Source organism: Balaenoptera physalus (genome assembly GCF_965194825.1).
Source record: "Balaenoptera physalus genome assembly, chromosome: 2".
In the NCBI taxonomy this organism is placed as follows: Eukaryota; Metazoa; Chordata; class Mammalia; order Artiodactyla; family Balaenopteridae; genus Balaenoptera; species Balaenoptera physalus.
This window is the reverse complement of record NC_138883.1, coordinates 87,758,739-87,776,930: the sequence shown is the minus strand read 5'-3', so window position 1 is coordinate 87,776,930 and position 18,192 is coordinate 87,758,739. Positions and strand designations below refer to the sequence as shown.

General features: G+C 36.4%; 1 protein-coding gene and 1 long non-coding RNA gene across 5 annotated transcripts in view; one reads left to right on the top strand and one right to left on the bottom strand.

Moving 5' to 3' along the window:
* Positions 1–18,192, bottom strand: part of CTDSPL2 (CTD small phosphatase like 2) — a 72,908-nt gene that overhangs the window by 25,768 nt on the left and 28,948 nt on the right. For all 4 annotated transcript variants that reach the window (XR_014260641.1, XM_082450135.1, XM_082450134.1 and 1 more), the window contains exons 3-4: positions 7,192–7,330; positions 5,512–5,661 (exon numbers count right to left, since the gene is read on the bottom strand). Coding sequence is in view for 3 of the 4 variants with exons in the window: in XM_082450135.1 (XP_082306261.1) it covers positions 5,512–5,661; positions 7,192–7,330 (289 nt within the window). In the remaining variant the exon portion in view is untranslated. The remainder of the gene's footprint in view (positions 1–5,511; positions 5,662–7,191; positions 7,331–18,192) is intronic.
* On the top strand, positions 7,340–16,712 carry LOC309655219. The gene is made up of 2 exons (XR_014260661.1): positions 7,340–12,331; positions 12,743–16,712. It is a non-coding gene; the product is annotated as an uncharacterized lncRNA (long non-coding RNA).

Here is an 18,192-nt window from a genome sequence, read left to right as displayed (position 1 = left end):
TATAACATGATAGAGAGCACATGCTAATTATCACTACGATGATGATCATATTACAATATATAAATTATCAAATCAACATGTTGTACACTTTAAATTTATACAATGTTTATATGTCAAATATATTCAATAAAAATTCATAAATATTTAGAAAAACTAAATGGAACAGAAACAAAGCTGAGGATAACCATTATTTAGTGAGTCTTTACTAGACATTTCAAAAATAAGGAATAAAGACTATTATAAGCTAGAGTAATATTTGTGAACAAAGTTTTTCTTAAGAGTGTTCAAATAGCTTAGAAACACCCATTTATAGTCAAACAAGTCAATTTAGAACTTTAAAAATTTTTTATTGAGATATAATTAACATTGTGTAAGTTCCAGGTATACGTATTGATTTAATACTTTATATACTGCAGTATGATTACCAACTAAGCGTTAGCTAACACCTCTATCCTGCCACATAATTATTTCTTTTTTGTGGTGAGAACATTTAAGATCCAGTCTCTTAGGAACTCTGAAGTATATACAGTTGACCCTTGAACAACACAGGGGTTAGGGGCACTGACCCCCATGCAGTCAGAAATCTGAGAATAACTTTACAGTCAGCCCTCCATATCCACAGTTCCACATCCTCAGATTCAACCAACCACAGACTGTATACTATAGTATTTATTGAAAAAAATCCTTGTATAAGTGGACCTGTGCAGTTCAAACCCATGTTGTTGTTGGGTCAACTGTCATACAGTATTGTTGACCACAGAACTTCTCTTCATTAAAGCAAATATCATTTATTAAGTGCTTACTATGTGCTGAGCAATACACAAACACACACACACACAATTTTCCATTATCCTCAAACAGCTCCTGATCTTTCTAGTACTAAGCATCCTAGCCATTTTGTGCAGTTGTAATTTTTAAACCAGAGATAGTTCTCTAAAAATGAGCTAACTGTTCCCCTAACCATGAGAACCTTTTTATTCAAAGACTCAAGAACAATTTCTCAACAAGATTCCGTCTCAATAACAAAGACAGAAGCTAGTTTCCTCACTATATTCAACCATCCCCTAGATGAACCCGCTGCCCAATTATTCTTCCACTATGGACTGACCCCAAATCTCCATTTCTTTATGAAATCCTCCGAATGTCATTGTCAACAACAAAATCAACCTACAACAACTCTCAACTTCCTCACAGAATATTCTTTCTCCCTCATTGCCTTACATTTAACCTCTTTCCAAAAGACATCTCTTTTCCTGATACCCTTCCCTCAAAGCTGTTTATTCTCCCATACTTGTTACTCAATCAGAATTCATTTACCTCCATTGCCGCCACCAGATCATTGGTTTTCCACTAATGTGTAAAAATGTTTGCTCCTTTGAGATTGCTGTCACCTGGCTATACAATTCTTCACTTATGCCCTCTGCTGTCACCTACCATCTATTGCCAGCATCCTCTCTCAATCTCAGAGGAATTTAACACCTAGCTACCAGTTTACTGCTCTATTAAATGCCTATATAGTTATTACAGGTGATGTCAATGACTCATCCAATAACTAACCCTCAAAGGTCTTGCCCTCTTTAGCTCCATCTACATTTGTAATGCTCTTTAGTAGTTATTACCATGGCTACAACCTGGACACTATCACAGAGAAACTGTTCACCTCTGAAACCTAAAATTCAAATAATTAATCTCCTACCACACCTCCTAATCTTCTAATTAGCTATCTATCTATCTAATATTTCTATTACATGTGATCTTCACGTTTGATAAAAGCCAATCTCTTTTATCCAAACACATCCCTCAATGGCTTCTTCTCCACCCTCCTCATCTAGTCAGACTTCATGGTGTATTATTTAAACCACTCTCAAGCCAGCAGCCTCACTGTCCTCGCTTCCTTGTCTTTCCACTGTCATTCATCATAGAAATCCCTCTTGAATCAATCTAACTAACAGGCTTCTCAGGCACTAGACCCAGGTAATAAAGAAAACAATACAATTATAAAGACTGGTTGTACTCCAAATAAAATCCTCTAATCTTAGCTATGCCTGTAACATGCTGCTCAGTATTTCTGTGTGTGAGTCATTCAGCTTCTTTTACTTATACCCAATAGCAAACATTCTAAACCTTCATTCTCTTCAATCCCTGCCACCAGGACCATCTCAGCAAAATGATACCATGTCCTCCTTCAAAGAAAAAATTCTATCAAACATGAACTACTGCTGCCCAAACGTTCTTTCCTCCAGCATCAGAGAAAAATGTCTATTCTCCTTGCTTCAATTCTAATCCTTCTACCTGTTCTCTTGATCCCATCCCTATCAGTAGATCCTAGAAACTTTCTTCATTAGTTTTTCTTTTTCCCTTATGTTCAACCTATTAGACCCTTCCCTGAGGCTTAAAAACATGCTTGCTTCTCACAAATACAAAACACCCCTTGAGGTTTCGTGACCTCTCTAGTTTTTTTCATATTCAAGTTCCTCATAACAGTAATCTATATGTGCTGATCCCCTTCTTACTCTCCATTTCACTCTTTTAACCCATGGATTAGGCTGCCAACTCCAATCACTCCTCTGAAACTCTTCTGGCAAACGAAACCAATGACCAGTTAGTTACCAGGTTTAATGATACCTTTTCAATGCTCATTTCCTTTCCTTCTATCTTTACAATTGTTTGACCCTGGGTTTTGATAGTCTCTTCTTTTGGCTTCTATGACTCAATTTCTCCTGGTTTCCTCCATTTCTCCTTTGTTGGCTTCTTTAACTTTGTCCAGTCCTTAAATGTCTTCCCCCAAGATTCTGGTCTTAGTTTGATGAACCAAATGGACCATTTACTCCACTGGTTTCAATTAATATTTATAAGCTGATAATACCATGCTCTACTGCTTATCCAGATTTCTAAGCCCCATACCTGAATGACAAATTGTTAGTAGACATTTTTATTTGGTTGTTTCAAGGCATCTCAGGCTCAGCATGGCCCAAATTAAATTCAATTATCTATCTCCCAGGAACTTACTTTTCTCTCTTGAAAATCTAATGTGTACATCTTACTCTCTCTCTTCTTTCACCTCCAATCTGTTCCCAAAATTTGTCCATTCTATATCTTTGATCCTTCTTTTCTTCTCTAATACCACAAGGAAGGTTGTATGAAGTCTCACATGGACTACAAGTCTACTAATGTTCTCCCTGCATCCAGCCTCTTTAGAATTTAGGCTACATGCTACTGCCAAATAGATCTTCAGAAAACACAAATCTGGGCTTCCCTGGTGGCGCAGTGGTTAAGAATCCATCTGCCAATGCAGGAGACACAGGTTCGAGCCCTGGTCTGGGAAGCTCCCACATGCCGCGGAGCAACTAAGCCTGTGCACCACAAATACTGAGCCTGCACTCTGAAGCCCGTGAGCCACAACTACTGAGCCCACTTGCCACAACTACTGAAGCCCGTGCGCCTAGAGCCCAGGCTCCGCAACAAGAGAAGCCACCGCAATGAGAAGCCCGGGCACTGCAACAAAGAGTAGCCCCCGCTCACCACAACTAGAGAAAGCCCACGTGCAGCAACGAAGACCCAACACAGCCAAAAATAAATAAATAAATTAAAAAAAAAAATCTGTAAACTTAAAAAAAAAAACAAACACAAATCTGTTCATATTACTCACAGTTTAAAACCTTTCGATCATCTCCCCATGACTAAGGATAAAGTTCAAAAATCCTACAAAATTGGCTCTATAATCTGACTTCTTTATAATTCTCCTATTTTATCCCTTCCTGTGCACTCCTCAAATCTGATGCTCCATCTGTGACAAACTAATTTGTTTCTGAAATACACTGTACCTTTGCTTACACTGCTCCTTCTACATGGAATGCCCTTTACCATCTTTCAAGATTCAGCTTTTCTATGAAGCCTTTTGTGAGCCACCACCCAGAATACAGGACCATTCCATTCTTTGAATGCTCTACTGTTCCATACCTCTCTCAAGGCACCTATAAAAATTTATTATACTTATCACAATGGCTGGAACATAGTAGATGCTCAATATTTGTTGAGTGAACTGGAATCTTCACTCCTCACGTTTACGTATAATTACCCTTTCTCATGGATTAAGAGGCTCAAGAGTTTAAAGAACTGGTCCAGCGTAACATAAGTAAACAGTGGCAGCTGGGAACAAATTTAAAACAAGTTTATCTAACTCCAAAGCCTGTTCTTTTCCCACTACACCAGCATTTCCAAAGAGGAGGCACTAGTTCTAAAAGATGGAGGCACTAGTTCTAAAAGATGTTAAGATGTTAACAGATGTTCCATAGAAGAGTACTTGGTCAGGTATGTCTAGGGAATACTGGGTTAAACAAAGTTAAAGGTAGTTTTTTGTTTCTATTCTAGGACTTCACAGTCCTTTAATGTGCTAATATACATTATTTCTGCCCCTACATCATCTTGATTTTACAGTGCACCATTCTGCCTTTTAAAAATTGCTTTATCATCCAGAAATCAGGCAACAGGTATTTAATGGCTATTTCCCATGTGCCCAATACTGTATCAAACAACATGGCAGATGCAAAAATAAAGACATGACCTCTTACCCTCAAATAATCTACAGACTAAATTATCATGTATGAAATTAGACATTAATTATCAGAAAAAATAGGATACCAGCTAATTTTAAAAAAATATGTTGAGAAAGAGGCCATTTTTTATTTTTTTGCAAAGGCATACAACGGGAACCTTCAATTCATGTGAATTAGGGTAGTTTTACTATTTGTCTAAACTGAAGATTCCCTACAGGGGGAAAAAAACAAGCAAATGATAATAAAAATAAATTGTATTACAAAAAAAAAAATCTGGTTTCAACTCACTCAAAATATTCAATAAATTCTACTTTACTGATCTAGAATATTGAAAATGCTTCTCAATTCTCTCCTGTACACACTCTAAAGATGCAGAAATCATCCCAACACAGAAAAAATAATACTTTCCCTCCAGCCCAAAGTTTATCATCTAGCTTTTCAGATAGTTAATTAAACATAACCTACATTTATTGCAGTCACTTTAAAAAAAAAAAAAAAGCCTTTTAGAAGCTGTGTATTTTTGGGACTTCCCTGGTGGTCCAGTGGTTAAGAATCCACCTTCCAATGCAGGGGACTTGGGTTCAATCTCTGGTCGGGGAACTAAGACCCCACCTGCTGCGAGGCAACTAAGCCCGTGTGCTACAACTACAGAGCCCACATGCCACAACTGGAGAGAAGCCCATGTGCCGCAATGAGGAGCCCACACACCGCAACGAAAGATCCCGTGTGCCACAACTAAGACACGTTGCAGCCATAAATAAATAAAGTAAATAAATTTAAAAGAAAGAAAATATATTCTTAAAAAAAAAAAAAAGGGCTGTGTATTTTTAATGAGGCTGAAAACAAACATAAGATGCTAACAAAAATATGCCAAAAAAATCAAACAGATCTTTTAAAAAGGCAGGAAAACAATTACTCTTTTAAACCCAAATTATGGTTAATGACTTATATTTACCATTTTTATTTGCTGGTGAAAAAAAGTTGAAGACAGGAGAAAATATGGTCCCCAACAATGTAGTCCTTGGAGGACTGCCAGAGGAAGGATTATCTTCTAATTTTCCATTTTGTTTTACATGTTGATTTGTCATTTCGTAACTACCAGCTTCTAAGAAAGAAACAACAAAAATAGTTGCAATCTAGAAAACATGACTTTCATAAATGTGTTCTAAACCATTCATTATAAAAATAACTTTTTCCCTCAGAATACATAAGGAAAACTGATGAACATTAATGTTAGAAAGCTTATTATTTCAAGAAATTCTGAGGTAAATCACTTGTAAATCAAATGATCTTTATAACAAATTTATTTATAATGGTTTATAAATGCTAAAATTTACTGAGTTTTTACAAAGTAGATTTATATCTGGAATTACACAGACTGAAAGTCTTCAAATCAACACAGTGTAACAGAAAATGAAATAAACTCTTTGTAAGTAAAGCAAGCAAGTTACAATATGAAAAACACAAATGCAAGATTTTGTCTTTGTTTATTTACATTTTGGGATGCTGCCTACTTCACAAAACTTACCTCCCAATCTATTTCTAATGAGTAACAGCTAAATAAATAGAGGCAACTAGTTCTACTGAAGCAGAAGACTATATATACAGCAGTGTCAAAAACTACTTATGGATATTGAGGCACCATTTCAGAGTAGTTAGGAAGAATAACCAGTTTTTTTTTTTAAGTTTCTTATAAATAAAAAAAATTTAATGGGTTTTGGGAATATATAAAATACAAATGTCTTAATAAATCATCCTTGACCCTCCACAACTTTAGCACATTTCTTTCCTTCTTTGTTAGAGCTCTTTTAACTTGTTTATCCCTTTTCTCCCTTATGGTCAATTCTAACAATGGAGATACATCACTGCATTAAGAGGAAAGAGGCAGGGAATTATTATCACTGCTGTGTTTAAAATAGTATTGGTTAAAAGGTAGCACTCCATGCTCTAAAGTGCTATTCTGTATAGGTTTCTCTGCTTGTCCATCTTTTTTTTCTCCTTTTTGACTTTGAGGAGCTTGTCAGCAATACAATAAGGTACTGATCTAGAACAGGATTTATAAACAGCAACACTATTGCCTTTTGGGCTGGATAATTCTTTGTTATGGGAGGATGTCCTGTGCATTGTAGGATGTTTAGCAGTGCCCCTGACCTTCACCTGCCAAATGCAAGTAGCAATCCCTCCACAGGTTGTGACAAACCAAAAAGGTCTCCAGACACTGAAAAGCGTCCGCTAGGGGATAGAAACACCCCTAGTTGAGAACTGTGGACCTGAGAGCTCCAAGCCCCCCCTATAGCTCTGAAATTCCATAATCCAGAAACAAATTCTTTGTACATGTTTCAAATAAATTAAGTCACAATTATTACTGCTTTAAGAAATGAATTTCATATACATTTTCATGCTAAACAGTATAAAGCTAGTTGCTCTGCCTTTAATTGTCACTTTAATTCATCAAAGTAGATTTACATTAGGAAGGTAAATTTTTATTTACTTCATGCCACTAATATTTAATACAAAGGAGATTACAAAAATAAGGCAGAAATTGCTCAAAGTAGATTTTTAAAAACAGAACACAAACATGTCAAGTGAGAACTCTGCTTACACCTAATAAAGCAATACGTAAACATTAACAAACCTCCATTTACTTGACTTTTCCGTCTTACTCGAGATATCTGTTTGTTAGGCTTTTCTCCTGCTCTTGGTGTTGATGTGATCAAATTATTATCTATATCACGTTCAATTCTACTTCGTTTTGAAGGATTTTCTCTCTCTTCCTTAAGATATAAGAGGGAAAAACATGCATTGAACAGAGTCATTCTGCTTTACAGGTTACCCTTTTTTTTTTTTTTTGCCACACCACGCAGCTTGTGAGATCTTAGTTCCCTGACCAGGGACTGAACCCGGGCCCATGGCAGTGAAAGCACCGAGTCCTAACCACTGAACTGCCAGGGAATTCCCTATAGGTTACACTTTTAAAATGATAAAATATGACATGCACCCCCATGTTCACTGCATTATTTACAATAGCCAATTTTATCCATTATCAATTGATGGACAGTTAGATATGGTTGTTTCCATATCTTGGCTACTGTAAATAATGCAGTGAATACATATATATGCATATAACACACACGTATACATACATACATAAACAATGGAATATTATTCAGCCATAAAAAAGAATCAACTCTTGCCACTTGCAACAACACGGATGAACCTAAAGGGCATTACACTAAGTGAAAAAAGTCAGACAGAGAAAGACAAATACCATATGATCTCACTTACATGTGGAATTAAAAAACAAAAACAAACAAAAAACAAAAACACAAAGTTCACAGATACAGAGAACAGACTGGTGGTTGCCAGAGGCAGGGAGGTGGGGATGAGTGAAATGGGTGATAGGCGTCAAAAGGTACAAAAGGTTATAAAATAACTAAGTTGCAGTGATATAACATACAGCATGGTGACTATAGTTAATAATACTGTATTGCATATATGAAAATTGCTGTGAGAGTAAATCTTAAAAGTTATCAGAGAAAAAATTCTGTAACTACGTATGCTGACAGATTTTAACTTGACTTATTGTGGTAACCATTTTGCAATATATAAAAATACTGAATCAGACTTCCCCAGCGGTCCAGTGGTTAAGACTCCGCATTTCCACTGCAGGGGCGCAGGTTCGATCCCCGGTCGGGGAGCTAAGATTCCACATACCGTGTGGCGCAACCAAAAAACAAATTGAATCATGCTATATACCTGAAACTAATATAATGTTGTATGTCAACTATGCTCAGATTTTTAAAAAGATAAAATATGTTGTAATATGCTTTCTCCTCTTTTTTCATATCCAGGAGAAACAAACAGAATTAATACCTAACAGTAGAAGAAAACACAGAAAAAAATCTGACAGAGTCGTAAGAGTATTTATTAACGTTATTACAATACACAAATATAATTACAGCATCCTCACAATTCAGATTCTTTCCTCAGGGTCCATTAAATTTTCATGCTACTGAAATACTGAATCTCACAATGTGGTCTAAGGTTCCAGCAATTTTCCTTACTTTTAGAATTACTCAAAAGAACAGGGGTCATTTCCTTGAGCAAACCCCACTGGAATTTGCTGGCATTATCACATAGTACCAAAAATGACACAAAATTAATAGGGCCTGCCACTGCCACACACCTAACGTCAATTCTCAAAATGTCCAAATCAACACTAAGGAGTCTACTCCTTAACAAAGCTCTCTATTCATTTCCTTATATGGGGCAAATCCACATGACCAGTTTACACTATTTTTGCAATATAGACTTATGATAGTTTGACTTAAAGATTTTTTGACTTTACAGTGATGTGAAAGCAATACATATTCAGTAGAAACTGTACTTAGAATTTTGAATTCTGGTCTTTTCTCGGGCTAGCCATTTGCAGGTACTACACTCTCTTGTGATGCTGGGCAGCGGCAGCAGTGAGCCACAGTGAGCCATAGCTCAAAGTCAGCCACTTGATCATGAGGGTAAATAACTGACACACTTATAACCATTCTGTATCCATGCAACTATTGTTTTTCGCTTTCAGTATTCAATCAATTACATAAGATATTCAACACTTGTGATTTTGCCCAACTGTAAGCTAATATAAGTGTTCTGAGCATGTTTAAGGTAGGTTGGGCTAAGCTATGATGTCCATCCAGTAGGTTAAGTGTCTTAAGTGCATTTTCAGCTTACAACATTTTCAACTTACAATGGGTTTATCAGGACTTAATTAAAATGTTATACTCCACGCAATAACCTGATTTTTCTCCATTTATACATCCATCTTCCTCATCTGTACAATTTTTCTAGAGTACAATTTTTTCATCCATCACATGAGCAATCTTCTTCCATTACTGTAATACTGGCCTATAATTCCTTGCTGTTTTAGTGAAAGTACCTGAAATCTTTTGATAAGGATTAGATTTTTCCACAACAAATAATAATACAGTATACTACTATGCATTTTCTGTAAGTTGAATATTATTATTTCTGAAACAAACCTTGGTATTGTAAATGGCCAAAATTACAATTCCCTACCAGGATCAAAATAGAAAAAAGATAATGCTGTAAGTATCATCCAATACAGAATTTTACTTTTACTCACCATTTTCTCTAATTTTAGGTAGGTTCATCAAAACAATCTCATTAGCACAAAATAAACCCTCAGTGATCCACAACATAATTCCTCAAATTTTTACTGTTTATTATTCCCCTGCATTTAAAAATGATGAATAGGAAGCCTCAAATCCCAAACACTGGATCTTTATTACAGGAGAATTATAGGGGCTCTTTTTCTAAAGTCCTTCAAGAACAGAAACAATGCTGTAAAGCCTCACTACACTAAGCTCCAGCATTTTCTTGAAGTCTCTTAGTACATCTGGTATAATGTAAATACATACATACATTCCTGGAAACTTTGCACTCTGCAACCCTAAAAATAACAAGGCTTATGGGGAAAAAAATGGGTCCAGAAGGGTAGAGAGGGGTACATTGGGGCAGATCAGCCAATGCCCCTGTAACTCTGTAACCACAGCACTAAGAAAACCAATGATTGGGACCTCCAGAAATAACTTGCACACCCCAGTTAAGCAGCTAAGAGCAGCTGAAATGCTTCCTCAGAGCTTAATAAAAGGTATTAAAAACAAAGAAGTAGAAACAAGGGTTTATGGGAGCTGAGAAGTGGAGCTTTAAGCCAGGAAGACTGCTAAAATGGACACAAAAGGAAATGCAAACTGCCATATGAAAAGAAGAGTCCCTGCTAGACCAGGGTGTACCTCTCTGAGACGGAACCCCTGACACAGCTTACCACTTTTAATTAAAAACTCTGTGTGCAGGATAAAATTCTACCCCCATTATTCAGGATCCCCTTGTCCAGTTTAGAAAAAATCATGTATAAACCAAAACCCACCCATGTTATACTGAAACTACTTCCCTATTTACCAATAGTATATAAGCTAACTGATAATATGGAGGTACCACATATAACAGAAAAGGTTATACTGTGGTCAATTGAGAATATATTCAAATACTTGAGCTTACGTCTCTAAAGAGAAAGAGGAAGCTGTTAAGATCAGGATTAAAGGTCTGCAGTCATTGACAGTAAAATTCTATCCTTCAGAATAATGCATTCAAATGTCTGATGATGCTCCAATTGTGAAACGTGTCACCAAATCCTACTCTTCCTTAAACATTCAAGTATATAATTTGGGGACATTTTTGGATATAATATGATTTTTAGAAGAGGAACTAGGAAAAACAAGATTTCTACATTACTGTACAGGTTATTTTTAAAAATTTAATAACCCTACAATGTCTTGTCTGGAGTTTGTATTTTTAAAAGTTGTCTCTAAGATAGGCTTTTAAAGGGAAAATCTTGGGAAGGTGGTATTCTTAAATCTCTGAATCCCAAAGGAAAAATACAGAGAACTAAAGAGACAACAAAACCCCAAAAGCCAATTTACAACAAAAGCAGGAAACAAGGTTTCTCCCCCAAACTGCAAGCAGATGAGAACAAACCAACAGCCAAAACATCTGTACCAGTGCAAACGAAAGCAAAGGAATGCAACATGGCATGTGACACATCTGAGAACAGGAGAAGCCCCAAATAGCTAACAGGTAGATATTCAACTGAAAGCATGGCAGGCCAATTTAATGACAGCAGATGAAATAAGAGGGCTCTCCTGGTGGTCCAGTGGTTAAGACTCTCTGCGCTTCCACTGCAGGGGGTGTGGATTCGATCAGGGAACTAAGGTCCCACATGCCGCGCAGCATGGCCAAAAAAAAAAAAAAAAAAAAAAAAGCACAAGAGAACAGACAAAAATTATACCTTTATTTCAAAAAAGACAAAAAAAGTTAAGAAAGTGATATGACACATACATCAGAGTTAGAAAAAACTCAGTAACAGAACAAAATAATTAGAAATAAGAGAAAAATATTTCGAAATAAAGACTAAACTAGAACAGACATAAAAGTGAGTAAATAGAATAGGTTATGCCTTTAAGAGAAAGAGAAGGTAAAATGGGGGAGGGGGGCTGGATTTTAAGACATCAAAATGTGACAAGCACTGAATATGGACAAAGAAGATCCAACAGACAGAAAACAGTAGGCCCTGAGACAGAAGCCAAAACAAGAGCATATCAGAAAGTTTTCCTCAAATAAAATATCTGAAATTACATACTGAAAGAGTACACTAGTTGTTTTTTTTTTTGGCTGCAACCACTGCGCAGCTTGTGCAATCTTAGTTCCCCAACAAGAAACTGAACCCGGGCCCTCGGCAGTGAAAGTTTGGAGTCCTAACCACTGGACCACCAGGAAATTCCCAGAGTATACTGTTTAACTAAAACTATCAACCCAGAAAAACAACTACCAAGATCCTAAACTTAACAGAATTTAAAGAAAAAAAATCCTTTGGAGAACAAGGCAAAATCCATTTATCTACACAGGGAAAATTAAAGTACCATCAAACTTTGAAAGCAATGCTTTTTATGCTGGAAGAAAATGGAATAACATTTTAAAAAATCAAGAAGAGAAACTGTGAGACAAGGATTTCATATTCAGTAAAACTGATTTTTAAGCACAGAACTCAGATAATAGTGCCCATGAGTGCTTCGTGTGGCATCTACCAGAAAATGAGCTTTCGAAAACAAAAATGACTACAGACCATAACTAGAGGGCTGAGGATAAGCATTAAACATAAAGAACACATGTAGAACCTGTGTAAGATAAATGAAGATTAAAAGGTAGTAGGGGGCTTCCCTGGTGGCGCAGTGGTTGAGAGTCTGCCTGCTAATGCAGGGGACACGGGTTCGAGCCCTGGTCTGGGAGGATCCCACATGCCGCGGAGCAGCTGGGCCCGTGAGCCACAGCTACTGAGCCTGCGCGTCTGGAGCCTGTGCTCCGCAACAGGAGAGGCCGCGATGGTGAGAGGCCCGCGCACCGCGATGAAGAGTGGCCCCAGCTTGCCGCAGCTAGAGAAAGCCCTCGCACAGAAACGAAGACCCAACACAGCCAAATAAATAAATAAATAATAATTAAAGGTGCTAATAATTTAAATTAAAAAAAAAAAAAGCAACCACAGGCAACATGTTTAAAAAAAAAAAAAAAAAAAGGATGTGTCTGTGTTCCAATAAAACTTTAAAAAAAAAAAAAAGGTAGTAGGTAATGGCTACAGGCTCAGAATATATAAACTGTAAGAAAAATTGGCAAGAGATAGTCAATACATAAATTTTTTAAACTGTTCACTTTAAAAACATTCTGAGACAGAAAAGCTGACAGAATTCATTTCCAGCTGATCTCCACAAGAAATAACAAATGAAGTTCTTTAGGCATAAAATAAATAATACCAGATGGGATCCTAAATCTGCAATAAGGAATGAATACCACTAAGGCAAATCTATGAGTAAATACAAAAGATCTTTGTGTTCAATATTTCTACTGTGCCTTTACTGTCTGCAACACTAATACCTGCTATAATCTCTGTAGTCTCATTATGATCCAATAAATTATTCTGAAATCTCAAAGTTTTATTTTTTTTTCTCTCTATGTATATACGGAAACATAGTAAGAGTACTCTTGTTTTGCTCTGCAATATTATTAAATTTGGTTTTTAAAATTTCACCTAAGGGCTTCCCTGGTGGCGCAGTGGTTGAGAATCTGCCTGCCGATGCAGGGGACACGGGTTCGAGCCCTGGTCTGGGAAGATCCCACATGCCGCGGAGCAACTGGGCCCATGAGCCACAATTACTGAGCCTGCGCGTCTGGAGCCTGTGCTCCGCAATAAGAGAGGCCGCGATAGTGAGAGACCCGCACACCGCGATGAAGAGTGGCCCCCGCTTGCCACAACTGGAGAAAGCCCTCGCACAGAAACGAAGACACAACAAGCCATAAATTAATTAATTAATTAATTTTTTTTAAAAAAGGCTTTCACGTTTTAAAAAAAAAAATTTCACCTAAAACAGTTATTTTAGAATTTAGTAACTCTTTTTAAATAAAAGAAAATTTATAATTTATAACTAAAAATGGATTGTTGGATTGAAAAAGGGAGCTGGGCGACTTGTGAATTTAATCCATTACTGCAAGTGATGAAAAGAAACCGACATAGAATTCTCTAACTCATGAAAGGGGGGAATGTACTCCAAGGAAACTGAACGAAACTGTAAATCACAAATGAAAATATGATAAAACTAATGTCCCTTTGGCTGTAAAATTAAGTTGTCTTATGCAATAGAACATATTCAATAGAATTATGGTGCCAATTCAGGTGCATTTGAGAACAATCATTCCGTTTTAAAAAAAGAAACTCAATATTTTAAATGTACACATGATGAGATCTTTAAAAGCCAAAAAGTTATAGCTTTTCAAACTTAAATTACAAAACCCAATGAGATATCTTAAAAAGTTATCATATTGCATTGGTCAAAGAAGTGTACATAACTTATGAGAGACTTATAAACTCTTGCACAGTAGTTTGTGCTGAAGCCTGCTCAATAAAAGTTGATAAAAGAGGGACTTCCCTGGTGGTGCAGTGATTAAGAATCCGCCTGCCAATGCAGGGGACACAGGTTCAAGACCTGGTCCGGGAAGATCCCACGTGCTGCGGAACAACTAAGCTTGTGCGCCATAACTACTGAGCCTGTGCTCTAGAGCCCATGAGCCACAACTACTGAGCCCACATGCCACAACTACTGAAGCCCACGTGCCTAGAGCCCGTGCTCCGTAACAAGAGAAGCCACCGCAATGAGAAGACCCTGTGCTGCAACAAAGAGTAGCCCCCACTCGCCACAACTAGAGAGAACCCGCGCGCAGCAACAAAGACCCAACACAGCCATAAATAAATAAATATATAAATTATGAATCTGGAAGGTCTTACCTTCCAGATGAGTGTGTGTATGTTTAAAAAAAAAAAAGTCAATAAAAGAAACAGGCACTTCCGCTTTCTAATGATAAAGTAAATCACTGAATTAAAGACTTAACTGTAAATACAGAAAATGAGTTAAAATCTGGTATGTTGAATTGTACTTTAGCCTTACTAATGTGGTTGGACTTTCTGTTTTGACTGTACTTGTCTGATACTAGTATCAACTAATCATCAAAAATCTTCTTTACTGTGAATGCATAGTAACAAACACAAGTGGTGAATTATTTTTTTACATCTCAATTTATCCTAGAATAACTTGTGCCAAAATATGCGATGACTGTACAAAAAAAATGGTTCATAACTACTGCCACCTTAGCACAAATCAAGGCACTGACACCCAATAGTTATTTTATTTTTCACTGCCATGCACTTGCATGGGGGAAAAAAAGCCAGCTCTACTTAGGAAGGTCCTTGATGAAGCTGTAAAATTAATTAAATCTCAACCCTTAAATATGTGTTAAATTCTATATGACAAGATGGGAAGTACACACAAAGCGTTTCTGCTGCAAACTGTGTTTCCACAACTGTCGAGAAAAAGCATTTGCATGACTGAGCTGTAAGCTGAATTACCACTTTTTCTGATCGAAAACTATCTTTATTGAAGTAGATTATTTTCTGAAAAGTGAACAAAGCAAGTCTGTCACTTCAAGAAAAACTGATACTTTTTGCTGCCAACAATAAAATTTGAGCATTCAAGCAAAAACTGAGATTTTAGAAAACTTGGACAAAGCACCATGAGACTGACGGCTTTCCAATACTTAAAGATTGTTCTGTTGAGATCAGTGGGGTTGTTCAGAAATGTGATTTTTAAATATTAAATAATGAACTATGTCAATGTGGGCACATATGTGGAAGATCTACATAATTCAGTGAACCAATATTTTCCAAATAACCAGTGCATGATGTTACAAAATCATATATAGGTAAAAGATTCATTCCAAGCGTAAGACAGACCAATGAAAAGATCATTGTAGCGCTCTCAAATTCAATCTTGGAACAAGAAGTTAAGATACTACACAGTTTGTCAAGTTTTGGTATAATATCTGCAATTATCTACAAAGAATATTAAAATACTCTTCCCTTTTCTAAATACATGTATGATTTTCTTTATATGCTTCAATGACAACAAACTACCTTCTATGAAGTTTCGATTAAAGAGGTTTATAAAACTGTAATGTCGGGCTTCCCTGGTGGCGCAGTGGTTGAGAATCTGCCTGCCAATGCAGGGGACACGGGTTCGAGCCCTGGTCTGGGAAGATCCCACATGTCACGGAGCAGCTGGGCCCGTGAGCCACAATTACTGAGCCTGCGCGTCTGGAGCCTGTGCTCCGCAACAAGAGAGGCCACGATAACGAGAGGCCCGCGCACCGCGATGAAGAGTGGCCCCCACTTGCCGCAACTAGAGAAAGCCCTCGCACAGAAACGAAGACCCAACACAGCCATAAAAAAAAACAAAAAAAAACAAACAAAAAAAAAACTGTAATGTCATGTTTCCCACTAATTTCCTTTTTGTCTTTAGAAAAGTTAAAATATTATTTGTATCAACATGTAATGGGTTTAAAATTATAATTTTGATATTTCCAAAATTCCTCAGTTTTAACATCTAATGAGATATATTGACAGATATAACCCAAATAAACAAATGTTCTTTAGGGTTTCCAATCATTTATAAGAAGGTAAAGGATCCAAAGTTCAAAAAGTTTAAGAACCACTTGCTCAAGAGGGACTACTAATGAAATCACAAGAGAAAATATTAAAAGTCACCCCCAACAAATGGGAAAAAAATTTGAGCTGGAAGGTGGAGCTGACAAGTGATAGCCAAAGGGCCCAGAGTTTCTTTGGGGAATGATAAAAGTGGTCTAACATTGACTGTGGTTAATGTCTGCGTAACTTTGTGCATATACTAAAAGCAACTGAATTTGTACCTTAAATGGGTGAGTTTTATGGTATGTGAATTGTATCTCAATAAAGCTACCATAAAAAAACACACATATATCATACAATCCAGTGATGCCAATCTTAGTTATTTACCCACGTTTAACCTAAATATATGCCCACACATGGATTCAAGACAGAAATATTCATAGCAACTTCATTCATGATAGCCAAAAACCAGAAATAATCCAAGTGGATAACAAATTATGACATGTGGTATATTCATACAATAGAATACTACTTGGGGTACAGAAGAGGGAGGGGATAAATTACGGATACGTGCAGTAACATAGATGAATCCAAAAACTTTATGTTGAGTGAAGGAAGCAAGACATGTTATATTCATAGGTCACTCTAGAAAAGATTTATACAATCTATAATGATAGAAAGCAGATCAATGGTTGTTTAGGGTGATGCTGTGAGACTGTCTGCAAAAACTCCAAGGGTACTTTTTGGTAATGGGTGTATAATTCTGTTAAAATTCATGAAAACATATACCTTAAATCAGTGTCTTATTGTGTTTCATTATACCCCATAAAGTTAATTTTTAAAAAGTCAACAGAGGAGAAAAGTGGAATTCTAAAAGATAACTGGTTCATCAAAAAGAAGGCAGGACAAGAACAGAGTAACAAATAACAAATGGGATAAATACAGAATAAATATCAAGATGGGAGACTTTAAACTCAACCATATTAATAACTACATTAAATGTAAATAGACTAACCATGCCAATTTAAATATAAATACACAGGGTGGAAAAAGGTGTATCATGCAAATGGTAAGCAAGAAAACTGTGTGGCTTTATTAATATTAGGCCAAGTAAACCTCAAGGCAAATAATATTACTAGAGATAATGAGGGACATTTCACAGTGGTAACAAGAACAATTTACACCCAACAATCATAAATGTGTATGCACCTAACAACAGAGCTTTGAAACACATGTAGCAAAACTGACAGAACTGAAAGACAAGGTAGACAAATTCACAATTAAGAGTTGGAGATTTAAAATAAGACACAGAAAACTGGAATATTATCAACTAACTTGACCTGATATTTATAGAACTGCACTAACCAATTCCAGAATATGCATATTTTTTCAAATACATAAGACATTCACCAAAATAGTCTATATGCTACAAAATATCAAGACACCAAAGAAATGAAATCATACAGAGTATATTCTTGGATAACAATAATATTAGATTAGAAATAAACAATTAGAAGATATCTAAGAAATGCCGAAATATCTGATCTGGAAATTAAATAACACATTTCTACATAATCAATGGGTCAAAGAATAAATCACAAATAAGGTTAATAAAAATATAGTCAGAGGACTTCCCTGGCGGTCCAGTGGTTAGGATTCCGTGTTCCCAATGCAGGGGGCTCGGGTTTGAACCCTGGTCGGGGAACTAAGATCCACCGCATGACACGGCCCAAAAAAAAAAAAAAAAAAAAAAAAAAAATATATATATATATATATATATATATACAGACACACACACACACACACACATATATATAAAATCAGAATGTGTGGGAAAGTGGTACTTTGAAAATCATAGCTTTAAATACTTGAATTAGAAAAAAATTAAACTGTAGTATTAATGACCTAAGCAAGGGGCTGGCAAACTACAGTCCAAACGCCAAGTCCAGCACATTGCTTTTGTATGGCCAGCAAACCAAGAGTAGTTTTTATATTTTTAAATGGTTGGGGGGGGGGGATGAAAAGAACGATAATATTTTA